At 40.7% G+C, this 21293-nt stretch overlaps 3 protein-coding genes and 1 long non-coding RNA gene across 5 annotated transcripts; 3 read left to right on the forward strand and 1 right to left on the reverse strand.

Annotated features, from left to right (window-relative positions):
* Nucleotides 1-461: 461 nt before the first annotated feature.
* On the reverse strand, nucleotides 462-1311 carry LOC105053557 (protein TIC 20-II, chloroplastic). The gene has a single exon (XM_010934766.4). It carries the CDS (start codon nucleotides 1309-1311, stop codon nucleotides 676-678), a length of 636 nt encoding a protein of 211 aa, XP_010933068.1. The 3' UTR covers nucleotides 462-675.
* A 10-nt stretch (nucleotides 1312-1321) lies between these two features.
* On the forward strand, nucleotides 1322-12523 carry LOC105053556 (membrane-associated protein VIPP1, chloroplastic-like). 2 transcript variants are annotated; one of them, XM_073246231.1, is made up of 11 exons: nucleotides 1322-1528; nucleotides 1611-1724; nucleotides 2634-2679; nucleotides 2779-2903; nucleotides 3019-3129; nucleotides 5558-5614; nucleotides 6032-6085; nucleotides 8557-8627; nucleotides 8713-8795; nucleotides 9610-9674; nucleotides 9760-12218. In XM_073246231.1, the coding sequence occupies exons 3-11, from the start codon at nucleotides 2652-2654 to the stop codon at nucleotides 9991-9993; spliced, it is 828 nt and encodes a 275-aa protein (XP_073102332.1). In that variant the 5' UTR covers nucleotides 1322-1528; nucleotides 1611-1724; nucleotides 2634-2651; the 3' UTR covers nucleotides 9994-12218. The 2 variants fall into 2 exon arrangements, with proteins under 2 accessions (XP_073102332.1, XP_073102333.1); XM_073246232.1 differs by lacking the exon at nucleotides 2634-2679 and having other exon boundaries at nucleotides 9760-12523.
* LOC140852657 (uncharacterized) lies at nucleotides 6092-8181 on the forward strand. The gene is made up of 2 exons (XR_012135553.1): nucleotides 6092-7735; nucleotides 7824-8181. It is a non-coding gene; the product is annotated as an uncharacterized lncRNA (long non-coding RNA).
* A 6178-nt stretch (nucleotides 12524-18701) lies between the features above and the next one.
* Nucleotides 18702-21206, forward strand: LOC105053558 (uncharacterized). The gene is given in 2 exon segments (XM_010934767.4): nucleotides 18702-19314; nucleotides 19317-21206. Coding segments are annotated over 2 exon segments (2172 nt in total). The 5' UTR covers nucleotides 18702-18842; the 3' UTR covers nucleotides 21017-21206.
* Nucleotides 21207-21293: the final 87 nt, after the last annotated feature.

Below are 21293 nucleotides of genomic sequence, written 5' to 3' on the forward strand. Positions count from 1 at the left end.
GACAGTATGATGGTCATCCACTTATTCGGAACGTCAGAGCCTTCCTTTGTCAAGTTGTTGCAGTAAGAGTCCGGTATGTGTATAGAAAGGCGGACACTGCAGCTGATTGAATGGTGACTTTTGTTGTTAAGCATTTCGATGATTGGTTGTGGAGACAGGACGAGGTCTATCCACAGGTTCTGTAGAATTTTGTATATCTTGATCTATCGGATTGCTTTCGTACAAAATTAGTGTGATCGTCTGTTTATACTAAAGAAGAAGAAGAAGAAGAAGAAGAAGAAGGAAGAAGTTTAAAAAAGAAGAAGAAGAAGAAGAAGAAGGAAGAAGTTTAATTTCAACCATTATTAGTTCTCCCAAGCATTTTGTTGCACCTCTACTGCTATAATAGAAAAATGACAAGCCTACCTCTATAATCTTTCGAGCCTGCTCTAATATGCAAAGCCACGATATTGAGAACCCAATCACCAACAAAATGTACTTCTATTCGAACCAAAACCTTTCCCCCCACAAACAAGATCCCAAAGCCTTAATCCCTGAATAAAAAGGAAACATCCTTATGGTTTAAACTGAAATCACTTCCCAAAAATTCCTGACCGAAGAAGACCTTGCGTTACGACGTCATAGATTCGTTCTAAGATTACACAGAGAGATAAAGAAATGGTTCTAACGGAGTTCTCAAAGCTGCCGGTCGGCCGCCGCGGCGACGAGCGGGAGATACGGCGTCCTCCCCAGGATGCAATTCGCGAGACTATAAAAGAAGCAGGCAGCGGAGAAGATGAAGATGGCGTCGTAGCCGAGCACGAGGAGGCGGAAGCCGAGGCCCCTCGACGGCACGCCAACGACTCGCTGGACGAGCACCGGCAGCGCGAGGAGGACGTCGAGGACGACGGCCTGCATGGAGTTGAACCGGACGAAGCGGTCGAAGGCCGGGTTGCGGACGACGCCGAGGTAGAGGGCGAAGAAGGCGACGAAGCTGGCGTAGGGGATGGCGCGGTAGGCGGAGACGAGGGGAACCAGGGGGGCTGCGGCGGCGGCGGCCGCCGGCAAGCGCGCGAAGAGGAAGCGGGCGTAGTGGAGGGAGTTGAGGAAAGGGAGGGAGTAGGCTAGGGCGGCGAGGAGTCGGTTCGACGCGGGGACTGCCGGTCGGTACGACGCCGATATGGTGTTCGATCTCGGTATAGAGCGGATCGCGGCCGTCGATTTGAGGCGGAGGGGGATTTGGACGGTGGGAGATTGGAGGAAGGGGCGAGATTTTGGTAGGGTTTGGAGTGGGGGAAGAGGGGAGAAGCGGAGGAGAGAAAAAGTCGCCATTTTTATTTTCCTCTGTGTTTGGATCCGGGAGAGACGGGGTTTAAATAGGAGGCGTTCTGTGTGAGGTGATTATTGGCCGTCTGATTATTGGAAAATTCGATCAGAGCCGTTGGAATAGTGGATTTGGAGTGGATGGTCTCTAGGATCTCGTTGGCGGGATCGGGACGCAGATAAGGGTTCATGGGTCACCATCGAGAAGGGAAAGGGGGATAGAGAGGTAAGGTCTCATCTTTTGGGGATTTCTTCTCCAATTTTGTGTTATAAATTTATTTTTTTCTCCCCTAAAAATGGCGATGAAGGCTTCCATGAGTGGGTTGAGCTTAGCTTCACCTTCGTCTTCTTCTATGGCTGCTTCTTTGCCAGGGGTTCTCGTCTCTAGACGACGGCTCGGGACCACATTTTTAATGGTGGAGGTAATTTCTCCTGCCTTGTGTTCTTTTCGAGTTTCTGTTCTCTTGTTGGGCTGTGGCAAATACCAATCGACTCTGCAGCATCTACTTATCTTTTGTGTTTTAATTTAGTTTTCTGTATTTGGTTAGTGCTGAATTATTTGATAGTCTTCGGAGGATAGCAGGGGACTTTGGTCGTGAATTTGCTCAAAAAAGGAATGGTGAACATAGGGTTAGAGAATTCGCTCAAAAAAGCGTAGTATTGACCTTATTGTTTACCTTTCGGATCTCCAGTCATCTGTGTCTGTTCTGCACAGTTCTTAGGGACATTTTCAGAGGAGATGCATAAGCGTTAACAGTCAGTCACCCATTGATGAATAAAATGGATATCATAGATATACTAGAGCCTGTAGTGCTACTGCTATGATATATTGTACATCAAAGCAGTCTCTTTCTCTCTCTCCCCCCTCTCCCTCTCTTGTGCATGTGTGCATGCTTGTCCGCACATGTGCATGCATGTGAAATTCTGTGTGACAGGGATTTCTTGTGCCGGTTGGAAATGGTTGCAAAGGATTCTACACATCTAAACTTGATTTAGAGTGAGGCCTAAGGTTTATGAGGGTGGTTTGGAGATAATAAGATGACTAGATATTAGTACTTGGATTTTTTGGTTTGAAATTTAAAATGGGACCTGCCAAGTTCCATTGAAATTTCTTTTTGTGAATTTGTTACATTTATCAATAGTAGATCAATAATTGTAGACATTCCAATGTCCCAATTTTATGAAGCATAAAATTGCATTCTCATTTTCCAGATCAGTTGTGTATCCCTTATGAGCTTGGTTCTAATTGATTTATAGTACATTTGACTCACTAAGACGTGTTTTTTATCTATTAATGAATACTGAATAGGTTGTTTTATGCATGGAAGCAGGCTGGTTAGGTTCAGCAAATGGGTTACATACCCTGGTCTGCCTTATGTATGTTAGTTCAAGATAATGCCACATATGCATCCATGTTTCGGATTTTACAGCTTGCTACTGGTATCTGAATTCTTGCCTCATGTTTATGCTTCACAGTGGGAGCATTGAAGGCCAAGGGAGTACAAACATCCAATATCAAAAGACTAAAATGTCATAAACATCGTGGTGGTGCCCTTGGCGGGCAGATGAATTTATTTGATCGGCTAGCTTGGGTAATCAAGGTAAGATTAAGAAGTCCCAGTTACACCACCATGTGATATTCCATGGTGCTTTTTTTTCTTTGCTTGTTGCTGGTAAAAATAATTCAGTGCACCTGTTTCTGTTGCAAAAATATAGTCATATGCAAATTCAGTCTTGAGTTGCTTGGAGGATCCAGAGAAGAAGTTGGAACAAGCTGTGCTTGAAATGAATGATGACTTAACAAAGATGCGCCAGGCCACAGCACAGGTACATCATTTTATTTCTGGTAGTAGAGATGACTATTTTGCTGTCGTAGGCACTTAGGCAGTAGGTGCTTAGGCAGTCCATGCAAGCATATACCTGTCCCTGAGATGATATATTTCTTTCTGGTTCCAAGTGGCAGATCAATTTAATTTTTTTTTCACCTACACAGCTGCATTGTCATCCCTATAAACTCTTTGGAAAGATTTTTGACCATATCTGAACTAATTCATGAAATTGCAAGGAAAGAACCTGACTTCCTTGCAAGGGGAGCCAAGCCAAAGCTAAATATCTGAGGATGGAAAAGTTCTTCTTTTTCTTCTTCATTTAATACTGAAGAAACCGAGAGTCCACTCTTACTAGTATTGCATTATCAAAGTAAGTAAGTAATGCACGACTTCAGCATAGAAGGATAAAAAGGTCTTGAGATATGTATCTTGTTCATCTTGTAAATGAAATACAGTTGCCTTTGGACTCTAGTTTTATACCTGCGTAAAAGGTACATGTGTGCCTAGTGTGATGCTTATATGTATTCGGTCCTGTTAAAGAAAGTATGATGGCTCGAAGTTTTGTACACACATGCGAGACATTCATATGCAATATAGTTCCAAAGTGAACTGTATTACATGTTATATTATCTTTATATCAAGGACTTGATACATTATTTTACCAAATGCATCCTCATTGTGGTCTTTTAAGCAGCCAGGTGTTTAAATCCTTTTTGATTATACAAGTTTGGTTCAATCCCCTATTCATATTATTAGTCATTCCAACTTGTGCTCTTCAAGTGTCATGACACTAGAGTAACTAGACTAGAGCATGAGATCATAATTTTCAAAAGATTCAAAGATCTACCACGGGAGTCTCGGGAGATCATCATCAAATCCTTCCTCCATTTCTCTGCCATTAAACAGCCAAAGAGCTAATCTAGAGTGACCAACAGTCATTTGGCCTCCTTTTCTTTCAACTAGACTTTTATTGCTATTTTCTTGCCAACAAATTGGTTTATAACTAAACCAATCCAGTCTGATTCAAGTTGCTGCACTTGATAGAACTTGTACTCTGCTTCAAATCTTCAAAGGGACTCCTCATTAGAATTTAACATCCTCTAGATCCAATTAGTGGCCTTTTGTTGAGCTCTGCATTTCTTTTTTTTGGCAGCCATGTTGATTGGTCTTCAATGTTTTTGGTTGCTGGATTTTTATTCTAACCTTTAGGCAATTTCCATAGACTTTCCTATCATGCCACTTTTCATTTACTAACATTGTTATGGACAAAACTTACAAAAAGGTGTCACAAAATTGGTCATATGTTATGTTTTCTATACTCTCATGATATTTAGTGATCAGATGCCAGCTTCAAATTTTTTTCCTCACAATGAAAAATACTTTTATGGTCTGATTGTGGGTTTGGCTTTTAAATTGTTTCATCACCACTAAATGCTAATAAAAAGAGAGAAACAGAAGTGCTTAACCAACTAACTTGCTGTTCTGATTGAAATTGGTCTGCATCATTCCAGTCCTAGGTCAGGCAGTTGTCTCCCAAAAAGTCACATTTTTCCTCAAGCATATCTAGATCCCAGTGGAAAACATATGCAAGTAAGTTGTTTATTAATATAATCTATTTATTTTGTTAATCATTTTGATCACTTCTAAATATTTATATTTGAATTGTTCATTATTTTCTTTTAGAACTGGCTAGGCATGGTGCTTCCATAGCCACTGCTGCAAAGGCAAGTGGTTCAGGATGAAATAAGAGAGGCCTGTGAGAATTCTTGTGTTGAATCTTAAGATATGTCAAGTTTTAAGTTTTTGGATGAAGTGCACTTTATCCCTTTTTGGGAGATGTATTGCTATATGCCAACGATGGCTCTATGGTTGTCAATGGCCATGCTGAGCTTAGTAGCCAAAGGTCTGCCCTGAAAATTTCTAGTCCAGGATCAGGACTTCAGCATATTCAATCAAGAACCTTGAAGCCTGAATTATTTAAGACTAGTCGCAGGCTTAAACTTTCCATAGAAAAGAACTAGGTCCATTTGAGCTGGCCCGAACCTCCAAAGAAAAAAAATCCCTGGACTTTGGTCAGGCTCGGGCCTAAAATTTCATGAATAGGTTAAACTCAGCTGGGCCTGGCCCTCCTCATTGACACCCCTAAGTGGCTAAATGACTAACCCATAATGAGATTTCGAAGAATGGGAAAGTATGAACTATGAAGTAGCACTCACGTTTGAAACACTGATATATGGCAGCATTCTGATTCTACTCTTTTACTCATGTAATTTTTGTAAAGTATCTTACTTGTTGCATTCCTAAATAATTTTCTCATTTTTTCCTGTTCTCTCTTTTTCGTTATCCATGGCTGAATCTGCTGTATAGTTGTAGGATTTCCTCAGTATGGTAGATTGTTGATTTGCATTTTTGGTTGATTGTATTAGATTGCTAACACAAGGGCCAAGAGCAGTCGCTTATTATCTTCTCCCTCTTTGACTGGGGTAATACATCATTTTCGTACATGCTAGCATATGTATAAGCATGTGTATGAATATGTTTGCATGTATTTGACTCTACTGTGCATGTATAAAGCTTGACTGTAAGCTTCAATTGGTTTAACTATTAAAAGAGGCACTGACATATAGTTTCGTAGAAAAGAAATGAGTAGGGGGTAAGGTGTACACAACTCTTTTTAAACTAACATCCATCTGATTGCACTGATTTTGGAGACCTTGATCTTCATGTGTGATGAGGAAGGTTTGTATATGAAAGAATATGTATAAGCATGTGCTTATGTTTTATTTTAATGGAGTAATGTGATATTGCACAAACTTAGTTACTCTATAAATAGTTTTCTGGTATTCATGCATGGCAGTTTTTTGAGCATCTGATTGTTTTAACTATTCATTATTTTTCAGGATAATGCAAGCTCTTTAAAAGCTCAGCTTAACAGAAGAGTGTCCAATACTTGGGTGAGTTCAGTATGTGTTACATAATTCTGTTACTCATGAACCTGTGTTGCCACCTCTGCACTGGCCTTCCACCCCCCCTGCCCCACCCCTGCCCTGAAACTTATTTATCCTTGCATTTATCTGATATTGTTGAATTTAATATTTTGAATCTTGGATGGATTAAACTTAGTCTTTAACAAGAATGACCTAGAGTATTTTCGTAACCTTCTCTTCTAGCAATAATTATGTATTTCATACATAGTTTCTTTGGTTCCTTTTTATTCTTTTTTGTATGCCACAGGTTTTCTATGCATTATCTGCTGCTAGGCTTAAGGATGCACCTCATTGGAACATTCTGACAAGCTCTGCCTTTCTGTATTTGCAAATCTATACCACTGGGGATCAAGGGCAACATCAGAGAATCTCTTTCCTCCCTCCATGTGATTAGGATGCCCTTGAACCAGTTGCATCATACTCCTGTTGACATGTGGTGAATGTGCAATCTACTGGAACACTAAAAAAATATTGCCTCTGTTAATCTCATTTTTGCATCATTTTTACGAGTTATGGTTGAGTGGTCTATTTAGAAACTGTAATGCCATAGTTTATTTAATGGAAACAGCTAATCTTGAATGTTTCCATGAGGGGAAGAGTAAAACAAGGACAAATAGTCCTATATCTGATGTTCTGATGAGTATTTAAGGTCTACATGTATGAGACGATTCGGCTAAAATTATAGTTATTGCTTCCTAGAGCTAAATCTGTATGGGCGAATTTTAAGGAAACTTTTCGATGGGTTTAGATTGGCGGCGTGCATCAATTAGACTTAACTAATTGAACTTTCTCTACCCTTTCTGATTATATTGTCTTCTAGTTTATGTGCTGGTTAATATCCTCTTATTAGGTGGACAAAATTTCTGGTTGCAAACCTCTGAGACATGCACCTGAATTAGCTTTTGTTCTAGGATTTTGACCAAGATCTGGCTTTGTGTACTTGGGGCATTTTGGTCAAAATTAACAGTATGGATGAATTACAATTGAATAGAGTTTTGTTGGACAGACCTTATATTATGTTTTATTTTGAATAAAGTCTAGTTGATATGGGTTAAATTTTAGTACACTTACGCAGCTGATTTGGAGGACTAGGTCTGATTTTAGGACCTATATACAGCTCAGAAATTCATATTTAGTTATGGCTTATATCCAAATCAAGTTGAATTTAGGTTGCTTCCTGTAAGACCCTACCTGCTTTCTTCCCCAAAAGGATCCTCATCTTCACAAGAAGATCCCAGTCAAGAAGCAAACTCGCTTTGCTGTATTAAATGCAATTTGGAAGGGAAAGATCTTACTAATCGTTTACTTTCTCTTCCACTTTACCTAAACGCAGGATTCATTCTGTAATGCCTTGTTTTCTTATGGCCATGGCCTGTTTCTTATCTTAGATTTTGCGTGGGGAAGGAATACGTTCCTTTATTTTCTCCATTCCTTCTTCCTGTTTATAATTGCTTGTTGGGGAATCAAAGTCATATGCCCCTTCATTATAGGTAAGCTATCTTTCATTTCCTGGCATTGCTCAGAAATACTTATAGCTGGGACCAGAAAAGGAAGGATAACGTATCAAGTGGATGGTTTATTAACATATACAAAAGGATATGGGCAAACAAGAAAAATGTGGGATCCATTCCAACCTCTTTCAAGCATCTGTTTTTTGGGACTGTGCTTTTTTATTCTGAAGACACTATATTCTTTGTTCATGCAGTGAGATTTTCAAGAGGCTTGAAGGTCATATTCTCTTGAAGAAGATTTGATTAACCTTCCGGTGGAAAATGCCCAAACCAGCACTTGATGGAAAATACCCTCGGGCAGCACCTCGGGAGCTACTCTTCCCCATTCTAAGAGATATTGTTGTAATAACCGCAAAGAAATGTAAGCATTTTGATACCATTTTAATGGAATACGTGGGTTGGCTGAGTAGCAGCAAAGAAATGTAAGTTGATATCAATTTGGTGGAATAGGTAAAGGGGTGTCTAGTCTTTGGATAACTTTAAAATTTGAATTTTGCTTCCAGATGTCCCACCATTATCCATGATAATAAAGTCCAGTGCAGATTGCTTTTTCTTCTTCTTCTTCTACTTGGAAGATCACCACAGATGGCAACAAGATGTAGCAATTTCAAGATCATTACATGCACATGCACTGTATGCCAACTTGCCAAGATTTTGCTGTGTTCACCTATAAGCCCAACAAGCTTGTCTAGGGATGGAGTTATTGGTCTTTTTGATATTGTAGAATTTTAATTGCTTGAATTGTATAAGTTGTCACCTGTGATGTGTCATATAAATTTTTTGATGTGGACTACAAGAAATTTGCTTCATGAAAATTCTATTGTTTTGATAACTGTTTTCAGTTTTGTATTTCTAATATCTGGTTTTGGGTCATGCATTATATTGATGATTATCTGATTATAATTACTCTGCTACTGTTTTGTGTAGCTTTTAGAGAGCAAGATACAGGAGGCCAGGTCAAAGAAGGATACTTTGAAAGCTTGTGCACAGTCAGCAAAGTCTGTTCTGTATTCTGTTCATGTTGGTAGTATTTAATTTATTCCTAATTTGATATGATGCTTAAAAATTCATCTTTTGCCTTAGGACTGCAACAAAAGTGAGTGAAATGTTAGGAAACGTCAATACAAGTAATGCGCTTTCAGCATTTCAAAAGATGGAGGGAAAAGGTAAGCTCTTTGATCTTTTTGTAGAATCCTTACGGTAAATTATTTATCACTCTTCATCTGTGGGAAAATGATTTTAAAGTCAAAACTTTAGCTACGACTGGGTTTAATCAATTAGTTGATACAGTAAGCAAGAGCCTTGCAGACTTGCAATTATAGTGGAAGTTTGAACTGGAGTGGAAGGTAAACTATGTTTACTATGGCTCATTAAGTTGACAAAAATCATGCAAATTTGATATCTGAGGATGAAACCCCTCTTACCTCTCAAATTCTGATTTCTGAGTTTCATACAATCAAGGTAAGAGATTAGGCCTTTTAAAAGCTGAAAGTACTCTATGTCCTTTCTTTGCATGGTTATTTGGCCTCATCAACAGTGCCTTTCTTACTTTTTCCAATTTTCTTGGGGAAAGCAGCCTCTATTTTGGCTGAGACTGAAATATTTTTCCGTTGTAAGTTGAGAATTTGTACAGCCACTGATTTCATGCACCTCGAGTTAAGATAAAACCCACAACCATGTTGCAGAATATAATCCTATATGCTAGAAGGTTTGATATTTATACTGGCTCGAGTGTTCCTCCAGATCCCTTCCCATTCGAGGTGTTATGTTGGCTGTATTGCTAAAATTGACACTGCCAAATTTCCTTGGGTCATTGAAAAGGGAAGGGGTACTGAGAGATAATCTAGGATCTCAAGGCATGTCTTTTAAGTAGCCGTGTTCGGGGAGGGCCTGGAGCTTCCCCATGCATGATCAGTGCATGGAAGCTTGGAGTTTGACTGGTGTCCTTGGAGGAAATTATCTGACCTTTACTTTTAACAGTTATGGCTATGGAGTCCCAAGCAGAGGCTGTTGGCCAATTAACTACTGATGATCTAGAAGGAAAGGTAGTTTTTTCCCCTGGGTACAAGTCTTAGTTATGGCCAGCTCAAAGTTTTTTATATCTCTAGTGCACCCTTTTCTTGTTTGTAGTTTGCATTGCTTGAGAACTCGTCCGTGGATGATGATCTTGCAAGCTTAAAAGGGGAACTATCAGGGAGCTCACCAGTAAATTTTACTTATCTTGGATCATGTTATGCTGAAGAATTTTTCAAAGATCTTTTCTTAGTAAAACATACTGTTCTTGGTCTCAAAAACCTACTAGATTGCAAGGTTGCACTCTTTCTGTTACAGCTACTAGTCTTGTTGCTAGATTTTTCTTTTTAAATATTCCTTGCAAATTGCGAGCAATTGGTGGTATTATTTATAGTATGCTAGTAATTGTTCACGTGCAATACATGTTTAAGGTAAGAGATAAGAAAGAGCAAGTGATTGAGTCCAATCAGTTTAGGGGACAGAATTCAAGAATCCAATTGATTTAAGAGTTGAATGAATTAAGGAACTAAATCGAGTCCAATTAGTTAGGAAGTTTTATGAAATATGTTCAATTTGATCAGGAAAATAGAAAGAGTGCATGCGATAGTTAATCATCCCAAGCTAATGGGGTATTTAATGTAGTTTAAAGATAAATAGAAGGTAAATTCTGGGTATAAAATTGATAGATGGAATCAAGAGGAAGATTGCTTGGTTTCAAAAGTATCATTGTTTATGTATAGCATAGATACTGAATGCTTCGCTGTAACTATTACACACTTAAGGCTTCTTTGGATTGCTTGTATTTCTTTTTTTTTGCTTTTAAAAACAAAATCACATAAATCAAGGCAAAAACATGTTTGGCACTATTGTTTTTATTTTCAATTTTTAGAAAGTATTTTCATTATTTTTAGAAAATGAAAGTAAAAAAAAAAAATCTTACTTTCCCTATTTCTAGGAACAAACAACTCATCTTTTATTACCACCATCGACACCATTATAGCCATCACTGCCACCATTGCTCCTATGTCATCTCCACCACCATCATAGTTGTTGCTACAACGCATATCTTTTCTCCTAATGCTCTTGTTTTCGTTGCTATTGTCATCCCCATCACTATCACTAGCGCTATTGTCAACATTGCTGCAAATGCTACCACTGCCACCCCCACTATCTTTGCGACATTGCTGCTATCACTAAGGCCTCTGCCAACCCCCCCCCCCCCGCCCCCAACCACCAAAACCATCATTGCCGCCACCATTATTTTATTGGTGTCCTCACCACCATTGTTGCTGCCGCCACCAAATTGCTAGTATTATTGCTACCAGCACTACCTTGGCCATTATCATCAAATTTATGTTTTTAAAAATCAATTTATATTTATATTTAAAAAAATTAGGAATAAAAATAGAAACAAAATTTTTATTTTTCTATTTCTGAAAATAAGAAAATGAAAGTGATGCGGGATCTTAATTTCATAATCTAATTTCTGACATAAGTGAGTTGAGATTAATTCCACTATTATTCATGTCAATCTTGTAATGCTCCCATGCATCTACAATAGTTAAAAAAAAAAAGTGGATATAGAAAAATATGGAATTTCTGTATTTCACCATATTTTTTTGCCTATGTATACAAGACCATCTAATAACCTCCAGCTTGTTAGCCAGCCACAAATAAATATGTTATTTTTATCATCGTCGCCTTTCCCAAATTGCGCCGGGCACTGAGATTTTATGCCATCTTATTGTGAGCATGCCTGTGACCCTGAGCAGTGAGCAGTTGATGATTTAATAGACACCAACTAATTCCTGTGCTACTTTTGTTCCATCGAGATAAAACATTGCATTTATTTATTTTCATTATTTCTGGTGTACTTTTGTATTGCCTTTTTAATCATAGAGCTTTTCTTCATAACCAAGTGAGTGGTATACGACCATCTGTTTACCTGATTCAGTGGGTTCCCACCCTTTTTAATGTATCAGTAGGATATTAAATTATTCATCATGAATTGCAGAACAACTAAACACCACGGTATACGTCAAAACTTTTTTCCATGTTTGATATTTTATGACACATCTAGTGTAGCATCGTTCCCTTGCAAGTTGTTCAGTTTTGGTGTTCTAAAGCCACGAATCATGCAAGGTTGCTTTCTCCTTAATAGGAACTTTAATTCTTCTTCTTCTTCTTCTTCTTCTTCTTCTTCCTTCATTTTTTTTTTTTAATACAGAAAGGGGAGCTCCCTTCTGGTTGAACTGTTAGCAGCTTAAGCACGGCATTTGCCTTTCCAAGACATGGAAATTGAGAAGGAGCTTAATGAGTTAAAAAGACAGGCCAAGGAGTACTAATGTTATCTTTTTTCTGTGTCTGGGAAGCCTAGCATTATTGCTCGTTAATTAATCAAACTCATCATCAACGAACCCGTTTTTGCTCCACTGACGTCGAGAAGTGAAAGATCTCAATATCTGTGGGTTACCAGAATTGTGGACAACTTGGTTTTCTGTTTCCATAATTAAATGATGTATGCATGGAACAGGTTTATGTATATTATTCAATGTTTGACATTCTGAATTCCCTCATTCGGTGGTACATAGTTTTTGTTTTTGGTAAAAAGTATGTAATACATAGTTAATGCATTGTTTGTTCTAAGGGCCATATAGTATCTGTTTATGTTCCGCGAGTTGGTGTTTAGCAGAGCCATTGGTACTAGCTACGTGGGAGCTGCCGCTTGTTGGGCAAGGTGTGTCTTTTTCCTCCTACTCATGTGGCTCAGTGTGAGCTGTTGCAGGGCTTTGGAAGTAGGGGTTGTAATTGGGCCAATAGAGGTTTGAGCTTCATTTGATTTGAAATACGTATATTCGAAATTTGATTTGATTTGATTTGAGATCGATTGAGTCTTTATATTTAAGTTTGAATTCGAAATGATAAAGAAATTGCAATACTTGATATTGATTCAATTCGAACGTCAGCTGAGTCACATTTAAATCATAATTAAAAGATATGGTTAAAAGAAAATATAAAAAGCAAGTAGTTTATGTGTTATATTTTCATGGGAGTCGAATAATTCTGCTTTGATTTAAAAAGCTGTCTGAGCTATTGGAGCTCAATTCAAATTTGATGATAGTCGAATATTTGCATCCTTATCCGGATATGTGTTGTGTCTGACATATTTACAATGGCAAAATTAGGTCCAGATGAGCAGGAGGACAGCAGCACTCAGGCACAACGGGACAGCAGCACCCAGAAACAACAGGAGAGCAGACCAAAAACCTAATTCCAAAACAAGCATTTGCTGTGGCGGTGAGAACTGGCAAGACTGCATGGTCATCTGCCGTCCTACGACGAATCATACAATTAATTGGCTGGTCGGCAGGTCAAAAATCATGTGGTCCACGCTAGCTGAAAATGATCTGATTATCTCACAGCAACCACGTACGTATTCTCTTTAGGTGGAACTTATTTCCATCCCATTTCTTGAAGCATGGCATGTCTGGACCATACACCTCCAAGCACAAGTGATCTATTTTCCGCAGCTACATGCTTTCCATCTAATGGCCTACCCTTGAGACTTGCCATGGGTGATACTGACCTTCTGCTCCCATTGATCACACAACCTTTTCTTTTTTTTTTTTTGATAAGATGGAGCACTCAGATATTGTGGGTATGAATATAACTAAAAATATCATAAAGAAGAATATCTCGAAATGCCTACGATACCTCAGCCATCTCAATCCATTTGGGAGTTGTGGGCTCCCAAGGATCTATCCTTTTCTAAACCATAAGAAGCAATGATGGCAACAGTGAAATGTCGCTGTACATATGATGGTTCAAAAACATAATCGACTCTAAAAATCATATATATCAGTAAATGTAGTTTTCAGAAGTGATGAAGGCTGATTTGGCAACTCGAATTCAATTTAACTAGCTCATCCAACGAATGATTTGATTATTTTCTATACCAAAGCTAAATAAATGTAGCTCGGGTTTAGAAGTAGCGAACAAGTGATATGGCTTGGACACACTATTTTCAAAATCTCGTCTGATAGCTCAGCCCACCGACCAAACTATAACACATATCTAGTGAAATCAACAGCCAATCAAATCTCTAAATAATCAACATAATTAATGATAGCTCGATGCAATTTCAATCCATTTAAAAAGGAATATCTTAACCAACTAATAGATATGAAAAGTGGTCAATTACAGTGCATGTGGAGAAGGATATTCTCACTGTCCTGATCAGTGAATATGGAAAGAGCTAGCTTGACTTTTCATCCATGAATCTTACGATCCTAATAACTATACTGGTTACCCAATCACCACAAATAACTTAGCTTGTGCACCCATGCAACTCAAAACCATTTGAATGTACAACTTCAAGTGAAGGGTCGTTCTCCTTGAGGGCAGGCGGGGGGCCTAACAGCGGCACTTGCTGGAGGCTTGGTACCGCAAGAAGCCGGGCCAGGAGGACCACGGCCAATAGCCCCAGGTAAAATCGAGCACGGAACGCAGCCAGATGAGCATAATGTGTAGGCGGCACTGCAATGTGGACTATAAAACACAGAGCGCATTTTTAACCATTCATTCAAAAATTAATTAAAACCTAAGTTAAAGACAGTTACCAATTGAAACTGTGCGTGTGCACCTCGCATAGGTGCAGCGAAGGTTGTTATAAAGAGGATTCCCCGTATCATTCTATCAAAGACATTGGAACATCATCAAACATGACATCATGAAGCTCTTCTTCAATCTTCATACTGGATCAATTGATCTGTCGAGACTCAACGACATTTTCATCACTCTCGTCTTCAAAAAATCAGAAACTCTTTCAGTAAAAAATTTTAAATCTATTAGTTTTAAAAATGGTATAATCAAGATCTTCTCCAAACTTCTTGCAATCAGACTGAGTAGGATGATCAGTTCTCTAGTAGTCACCTCCCAATCCACACTCATTAAAGAAAAATCATCTCCAACAATTTTGTCTCAGCTTCAGAATTAATCAACCGAAACACTCAAGCTAAAGGTATTATATATAAAATAGATTTTGAAAATGCGTTTGACAGTGTTTCATGGGAATTCCTATTCAAAATGCCTCAAAACCGGGGATTCGGACCAAAATTTCATTCATGGATCTCCAAAATCCTCATATTTTCAGGCTCAGCCATCGTCCTCAACAGGGAGTCCAGGAAAATGGATCATTAACCAGAAAGGTCTCAAACAAGATAACCCCCTTCCTCCGCTCCTCTTCATTTTAATTGCAGATCTCCTCTACCGCATGTTGGAGCAAGCTTCAGCGGAGAATCTATTAGAACCAGTAGGACCAAAGAATCTTCCAAGCTACTTCCACTCCCTCCAATATACCGACGACACGGTGATCTTTTGTCTCGCCTCAAGAACTCAACTCAACACCATCAAATTCATCCTGAACGCATTTGAAATTATTACCGGTCTAAAAATCAACTTCGCCAAGTCGAGGATGGTGGGTCTGGGTTTTAATCAGAATGAAAAGTTAGGTTGTACAGCCATGTTCGGCTGCGGAATCTTCAAACTTCTAATTCAATATCTTGGAATACCTCTGCACTACAGATCTCTGACCAGAAAACAATAGAATTTTCTTGTGGGAAAGATTGAGAGGAAGCTCGCTGGTCGGAAAAGGAGCACCCTTTCTACTGTCGGACATTTCACCCTCATCAATTCGGTTCTGAGGGCGATTCCAACCTATTGGATGTCTGTTGCATTTTTACTAGATTCCATCATCAAAAAGATCGACATTATTTGCCGTAATTTTCTTTGGATCGGAGGTAACTCACATTCAAACTTTAAATTCCTGGCAAATTGGTCACTTATCTGTCGCCCCAAATCTTTAGGGGGTTTAGGAATCATTAATCTCAAAGTTTTCAACCTCGCCTTGCTCCTCAAATGGTGGGAGCGCTTTTACTTGGATGATCAAGGACCTTGGAAACCGCTGATCCGGCATTGCTATTACCAGAAAGGCTTCACTCTAACCACATCCCCTTACTTCAGAAGAAGGGCTTCTTCCTCCTGGAGAAGCGTTTCGAACTTCAGCAACCTCTTGTCAACCTTCACTTCTATTTCGATCGAAAACGGACAAATTACCATGTTTTGGGATGACTACTGGATCTTCGATCTCAGCCTGAAATTAACCTTCCCAACCTTATATTGGTTAGCTATTGACAAAACTGCACCATGGCCAACTTCTTGAACAAGCAAGATTGGTTGCTCAATTTTAGAAATCCCTCACCTCATTCTGCTCTCGGAAACTTTTACCTTTTGTCTGAATTACTGTCTACTATTCGTCTCACGAATCAGCAAGACAAGAGAAACTAGAAATGGTTTCCTAGATCCTCTTACAGGGTTTCGGCTTGTTATAGGTTTTTGATGCATGATGGTGTGGTTTCTTACTTTAGAAAGATCATTTGGAGATTGCCAATCCTCGAGAAGTGTAAAATATTCAACTGGTTATGTTACCACCATAAAATATTAACAGCAGAAGTCCTGGCGAAAAAAGGATTAATTCTTCGGACCTAGCAGATGCTCGCTGTGTTTCTCTGCAAACGAATCAACTGATCATATTATGCTACAATGTGAATACTCCTCCGTGGCTTAGAATCTAATGCTCAGCAAATGTTAGATTTACGATCACCCCAGTGACTTGTTTGAGTTATGGCATATGTGGAGGCTCCAACATAGGAAAGCAGTTGAGCTCGGAGTTCTCGATGTGCTCATCTCAATGACTTTGTGGCTTTTGTGGAAAAAGCAAAATAATAGAATTTTTTGCGCAGAGGCTCGATGCTGCCATGAGATCGTTCAGAGGGTTCTTTTTCTCATTGGCGACTGGACAAAAAACGTCAAGAGTAATGATTTCAAAGAGTTCGTTTCGATTCTTCAGCAACCCAACTAATATCCACGCTCTGTTCCAGTATCATGCTCGGAGTTCTTCCATAAGAGTGTAATCACCGCTATCCCTCCTTGGTTTCAATAGTTAGGGTTTTCGGATAGTGGATGTCATCGTCAGTGACCACTGAAGCAAGAAGTCCCCTAATTCGCTTCGATACTTGATTGAACAAGCCATCATGTTCCTGCTCGGATGATGGGACGGCTGCATGAAGTTTCGTTTCCAGGCTTGGTTGTTTTCTACTGCTGGGTCCCATTCTTTACTCCTTCCGAACCTTGGTTATATCAACTCTCAACCCCTCCAGGTGCAACGAGAACAGCATTTCAGCTCTTCTTTGTTTTGATGTTGATGAACGTTTTAGACTCGACTGTCATCAGTCAGGGGGTTACAGAATAGAAGACCTCGATCTCTGGGTTCCCTCGATTTCCTGGAGTAAGCTCTCACTCCACTCCTGTAACACTGAAATGACACTCTCATGCAATCTTTCCTTCCTTGTTATTTCCAAAGCAACGGGGCATAGCTTTGTGGATATAACTTTTACTTCAGCGCTTGTACTCAAATTTATTACAATTTAATACTTATATCTCAAGGGGGAAGTACCTTATTTTCTCCTTGTTTCCCTCAAAAAAAAAAAAAAAAAAAGTGAAGGGTCGTAATGCACTCTTTGCTCATTTTAGAGAATTAAGGAAGCCCAAAGAATGCTCACTCAATGAAGACTATGCACGAAATGAAGAAAGGAACTAGAAGAAACTCTGAGGTAAAAGGTCACGATGATGTGTTAAAATTAGGGTATGCTCGTTAGCCCAAATGATGCATGATTGAAAAGACATCTATTAGAAGAGGCTGGTCGATCTTCTTACACTACACATCTAGGTAATACAAAGATTTGCCATGAGTTGGGACAAGGATATTAGTGGAATAATATGGGAAAGGAGAGATTGATTTGTGTCTAAATGCTTAGTATGTCAAAAAAAAAATTAAAAGCATTAGAGGCCAGCAGGCTATTACAACCCTTGTCTATCCCTCAGTCAAATTGTGAATATATTATTATGGACTTTGTCGTACATTTATCTAGCATGAGTAACAATCATGATGCAATATGAGTGATTATATATAGATTGATAAGTCCACTCACATTCTAATTATTAAGATTACTTATTCTTTGGACAACAAAATGGCTAACTTGAATATGCAGGGTGTTACAAAGTAGCAAGATGCTTCTATTCCTATGGGATCCATTCTTTTATGGATAAACATATAGAAAAGTTGATCAATTTTTTTCTTGATCAATTTACTCATATTCTCATACTTTTCAAGATGCTTAGGTTATTTTCATGGATAGCATTTACTCGTATAACAAAGAAAAATTTATCCATTTAGGAGATGACTAAATTATTTTTTCATTAATCAGTAAAGTAGATATTTTTTATTCCTAAAATACCCTATCATCATTTTTAATACCTCCATCATATATATCCAATAATTCAGTCATTCATTTTTTTTTAAATCTAAAAAGTAAAAAAGTATTATGAAAAATATGAATAAATTTTAATAATTTATTTAAAAAATAGTAATATAAAAGAACATGAGTAACAGATTTCAAAATCATTTTTTCATACGTAAAAAAATATGATTAAATTATTTTTCTATCTAAATATTTTTTAAAATCTAGAAAGATATAGATTCTCAGATAATTTTTTATCTATAAAAGAACGCATCCATAGTGTGAAGTAGAGACTCTAAATTCACTTCTCATTTTTGGGGTAGTTTGCAAAAAGTTTAGGGACTAGGATGAAATCTAGTGCAGCCTTTCATCCTCAATTGAAATGGATACTCAAAAAGGGTTATCTAGGTTCCGAAGGAAAGTCAATAGATGATTTAGATTTATTAAAAAACCGTTGAAATTATGGCTGTCGATCAAATATTCCCCTTCTGGAGAAAATCACATGCATGGTTTAAAAAAAGACATGTGTTGCACGTACCTCATGCTAGCGTGACTTTTGTCATCCGAGGAGAGAGAGAGAGAGAGAAAAAATCGCAGACCACGCACCAACTCGGATACCCTCCGGACCCACAGCATAGCTCGCCGGCCCTCCGGTCGGACAAAGTCTGGGGTTCTTTTTCTCGTTTTCTCCATCGCAGCTGCCTTTACCAAACAAAGGACTCAGTCCATCCGCTTTGGACACACGGAAACTGGTGCCATATATTAAATTCCCCACGGAAGGAGACGAAGAGAGTGAAAGCAAGGGGACACACGGAGAGAGAGAGAGATAGGTGTGAAGGCCAAATGCCGAAGTCATCATCACAGTCACCCATCATCACCCCCATGAACCCCATCATCAAAACCCACCCCCAAATCCTAACCCTAATCCCACCACCACCCCAACCCCCAACCCTAAACCCCAACCCTCCTCCCCAAGAGCACGACAACGGCGACGACGACGACGATCTCCTTCACCTCCAATCGTACCCCCAATCCCTCCTCATGGACGAGGAGGACGGTCTCGAGCCCAACCCCCACAACGACCTAACCCTCAATCCCCCCCAATCCTCCAACCCTAGTTCTGACGAATCCCGCTTCTCCTCCGTACTCTTCCGCGATCCCGACGAGGAGGAGGAGGAGGAGGAGGAGGAGGAAGAGGCTGCCGACGAGGAGGACGACGAGATCGATGGCAACGAAGACCTGAAGCCCGCCCTCAACTCTCTCCCCGTCCCCTCCACTGCTTCTGCTCCCGTCCCCGCCCCGGCCGCCGACCCCCCGCCCCCCCGGCCCCCCACATCGACCCGTCCCCGCACATCTCCTCCCAGTTCTACACGTTCAACCGCGACTCCCACTCCCTGATGGTGCGCTGCATCCTGGAGGGCCGCCTCGCGACTCCGGACGAGATCCGCGGCGCCACCCCCGGCCCCGTCCTCAAGTCGTGGCGCTCCGTGTGGAAGGACCGCAACGAGGACACCGCCTACCTGACGGCTTGGAAGCGCATCCAGGACAAGCTCGCGGCCCATCTCGACTCCAACCCCGGTTCCCTCCCTGCCCTCTTCTTCAAGAACAATCCCGCCCAGCGCGTCTCCCATGTTGACCAGTGGCAGGACATTGTCGCCACTGCGCATGCTGACCCTGACCTCCTCCGCCACCTTGGCCTCAAGGAGACTGTCGACCGCATCAAGCAGTCCTGGACCGTCGGTGCCAAGTTCTATGGTATTCCCGAGTCATTCATCCGGGTCTGTGTCGCCTCCTGCCCTGTCTGCTCCTCTGCCTCATCTGCCATGTCCCAAGGTGGTGCTTCTGCTGCTGCCCGCTCCAAGCGCCGGCGGTTCGAGTACACCGAGTCCTTTGATGTGCCGGCCAAGGACGTGCCCCGCCGGCTCCAGCAGCTCGCAGCTAAGCACAAGGTGGTTCTTTGCATCCGCCAGAAGTACATCCGGTACAAGCCCTTCATGGCTGAGGTGAAAGACTATGCCTGCCACCGAGCTGGGGAGCCATCCTCGGCCTCTGCTTCCTCCAAGAAGGCCAGGGTCTTGAAGAGGGAGCCTTACCAGTCGAAGCGATGTGGGTGTGGGTTCAGAATCCGGGCCATCGTTCCTATCACCAACTACAATGAGAAAGACAAGACCTTCGTGTACCAGGAGGAGGGCATTGCGGTGTTCAAGCTATATGCTGTGCACACTGGGCATGAGCCTGGCCCGCTTGATGGGAATGCCAGGATTATGCACCGGGTGGTTGGGCACAGGGGGGGTTTCGACCTTGACCCAGCAGACTACGGGGTCAAGGATGATGCTGAGCCTGAATCATTCAGTAACCTTATAGGAAAGGATGACAGTGGGGATCTCCACCATATGGTGCTACAGCAGCTCCAGGAGCTCAGGGTGGAGGCTGGGTTGCTGGAGGGGAAGATTGCTAAAATGCCACTGGAGATGGTGGGTTCTCTGTCACGTGAGCTGTTGGATATTCTTCACAGGCTGAGGAGTGTGGCTGGGACTCAGCACTCAGAGGAGGCTTTGGTAGCAGGAGATGAGGAGGTCGGGCAGTGGGGTCATGATGGAAACCATCACCTTGACAGGCATGATAGGATATTTGGTAAGGATGCTGAGATGATTAATGAGGAGGAGAATGATTTTGATTCAACTCTTGGGGCCATTGTTCCATGGGACAGGATGTCGACAGAGTGCCAGGATAGGAAGCTGCTTATGAGGGAGAGCTTGAAGCCTGACAAGTGGTTGATGAAGGAGGATTGTGGTGACTTTGATGAGAAGAGCATTCTGAATTGTGGCGAGGATGCGGACTCCAAGCTGATGAAACCGTTAAGGCACGATGAGACGATTGTGCCAGACCCAAATCTGGTAGGGATGCAAGCGGATGGATTCTATCCTGATGTTGCCAAGTGGTATGATTCACCGAGCTGCTTGGATCCTGGTGCAGATTCTGTGGATGGTGGATTTAGGCATGGAGGAATTGTGTGAGGTAGTGTTTAGGATTTGCACCGTTTGCCTACCTTGACGTTGGAAGGAAGGGATTTGTAATTTCTGTATAGTAGAGGAAAGTTGGGACCCACCTTCAGATTATTAGGTGGAGCTTCCCTTTAATATCCCGGTTGGTTGTTTTATATGCAGATTGCATTTATCAATTAAACCATGTTTAGTAGGCTTTTTTTGTAATGGTGCTTGTAGTCATGAGCTCCCGGCTAGTTGTTTCCAATTTTGCTTACCCTTCTCCTTTCCTGGCACATTCTTTGTTTAA

This window comes from Elaeis guineensis, chromosome 11, assembly GCF_000442705.2.
Source record: "Elaeis guineensis isolate ETL-2024a chromosome 11, EG11, whole genome shotgun sequence".
NCBI classification, from domain to species: domain Eukaryota; kingdom Viridiplantae; phylum Streptophyta; class Magnoliopsida; order Arecales; family Arecaceae; genus Elaeis; species Elaeis guineensis.

Bases quoted from the DNA above. Each gene is read 5' to 3' on its own strand.
- LOC105053557 (XM_010934766.4), bottom strand. From the start codon at position 1,311: ATGGCGACTTTTTCTCTCCTCCGCTTCTCCCCTCTTCCCCCACTCCAA.
- LOC105053556 (XM_073246231.1), top strand. From the start codon at position 2,652: ATGGGTTACATACCCTGGTCTGCCTTAT. The intron at 2,680-2,778 runs GTATGTTAGTTC...TATGCTTCACAG, and splicing joins CATACCCTGGTCTGCCTTAT to TGGGAGCATTGAAGGCCAAG. The intron at 8,628-8,712 runs GTCTGTTCTGTA...CTTTTGCCTTAG, and splicing joins GCTTGTGCACAGTCAGCAAA to GACTGCAACAAAAGTGAGTG.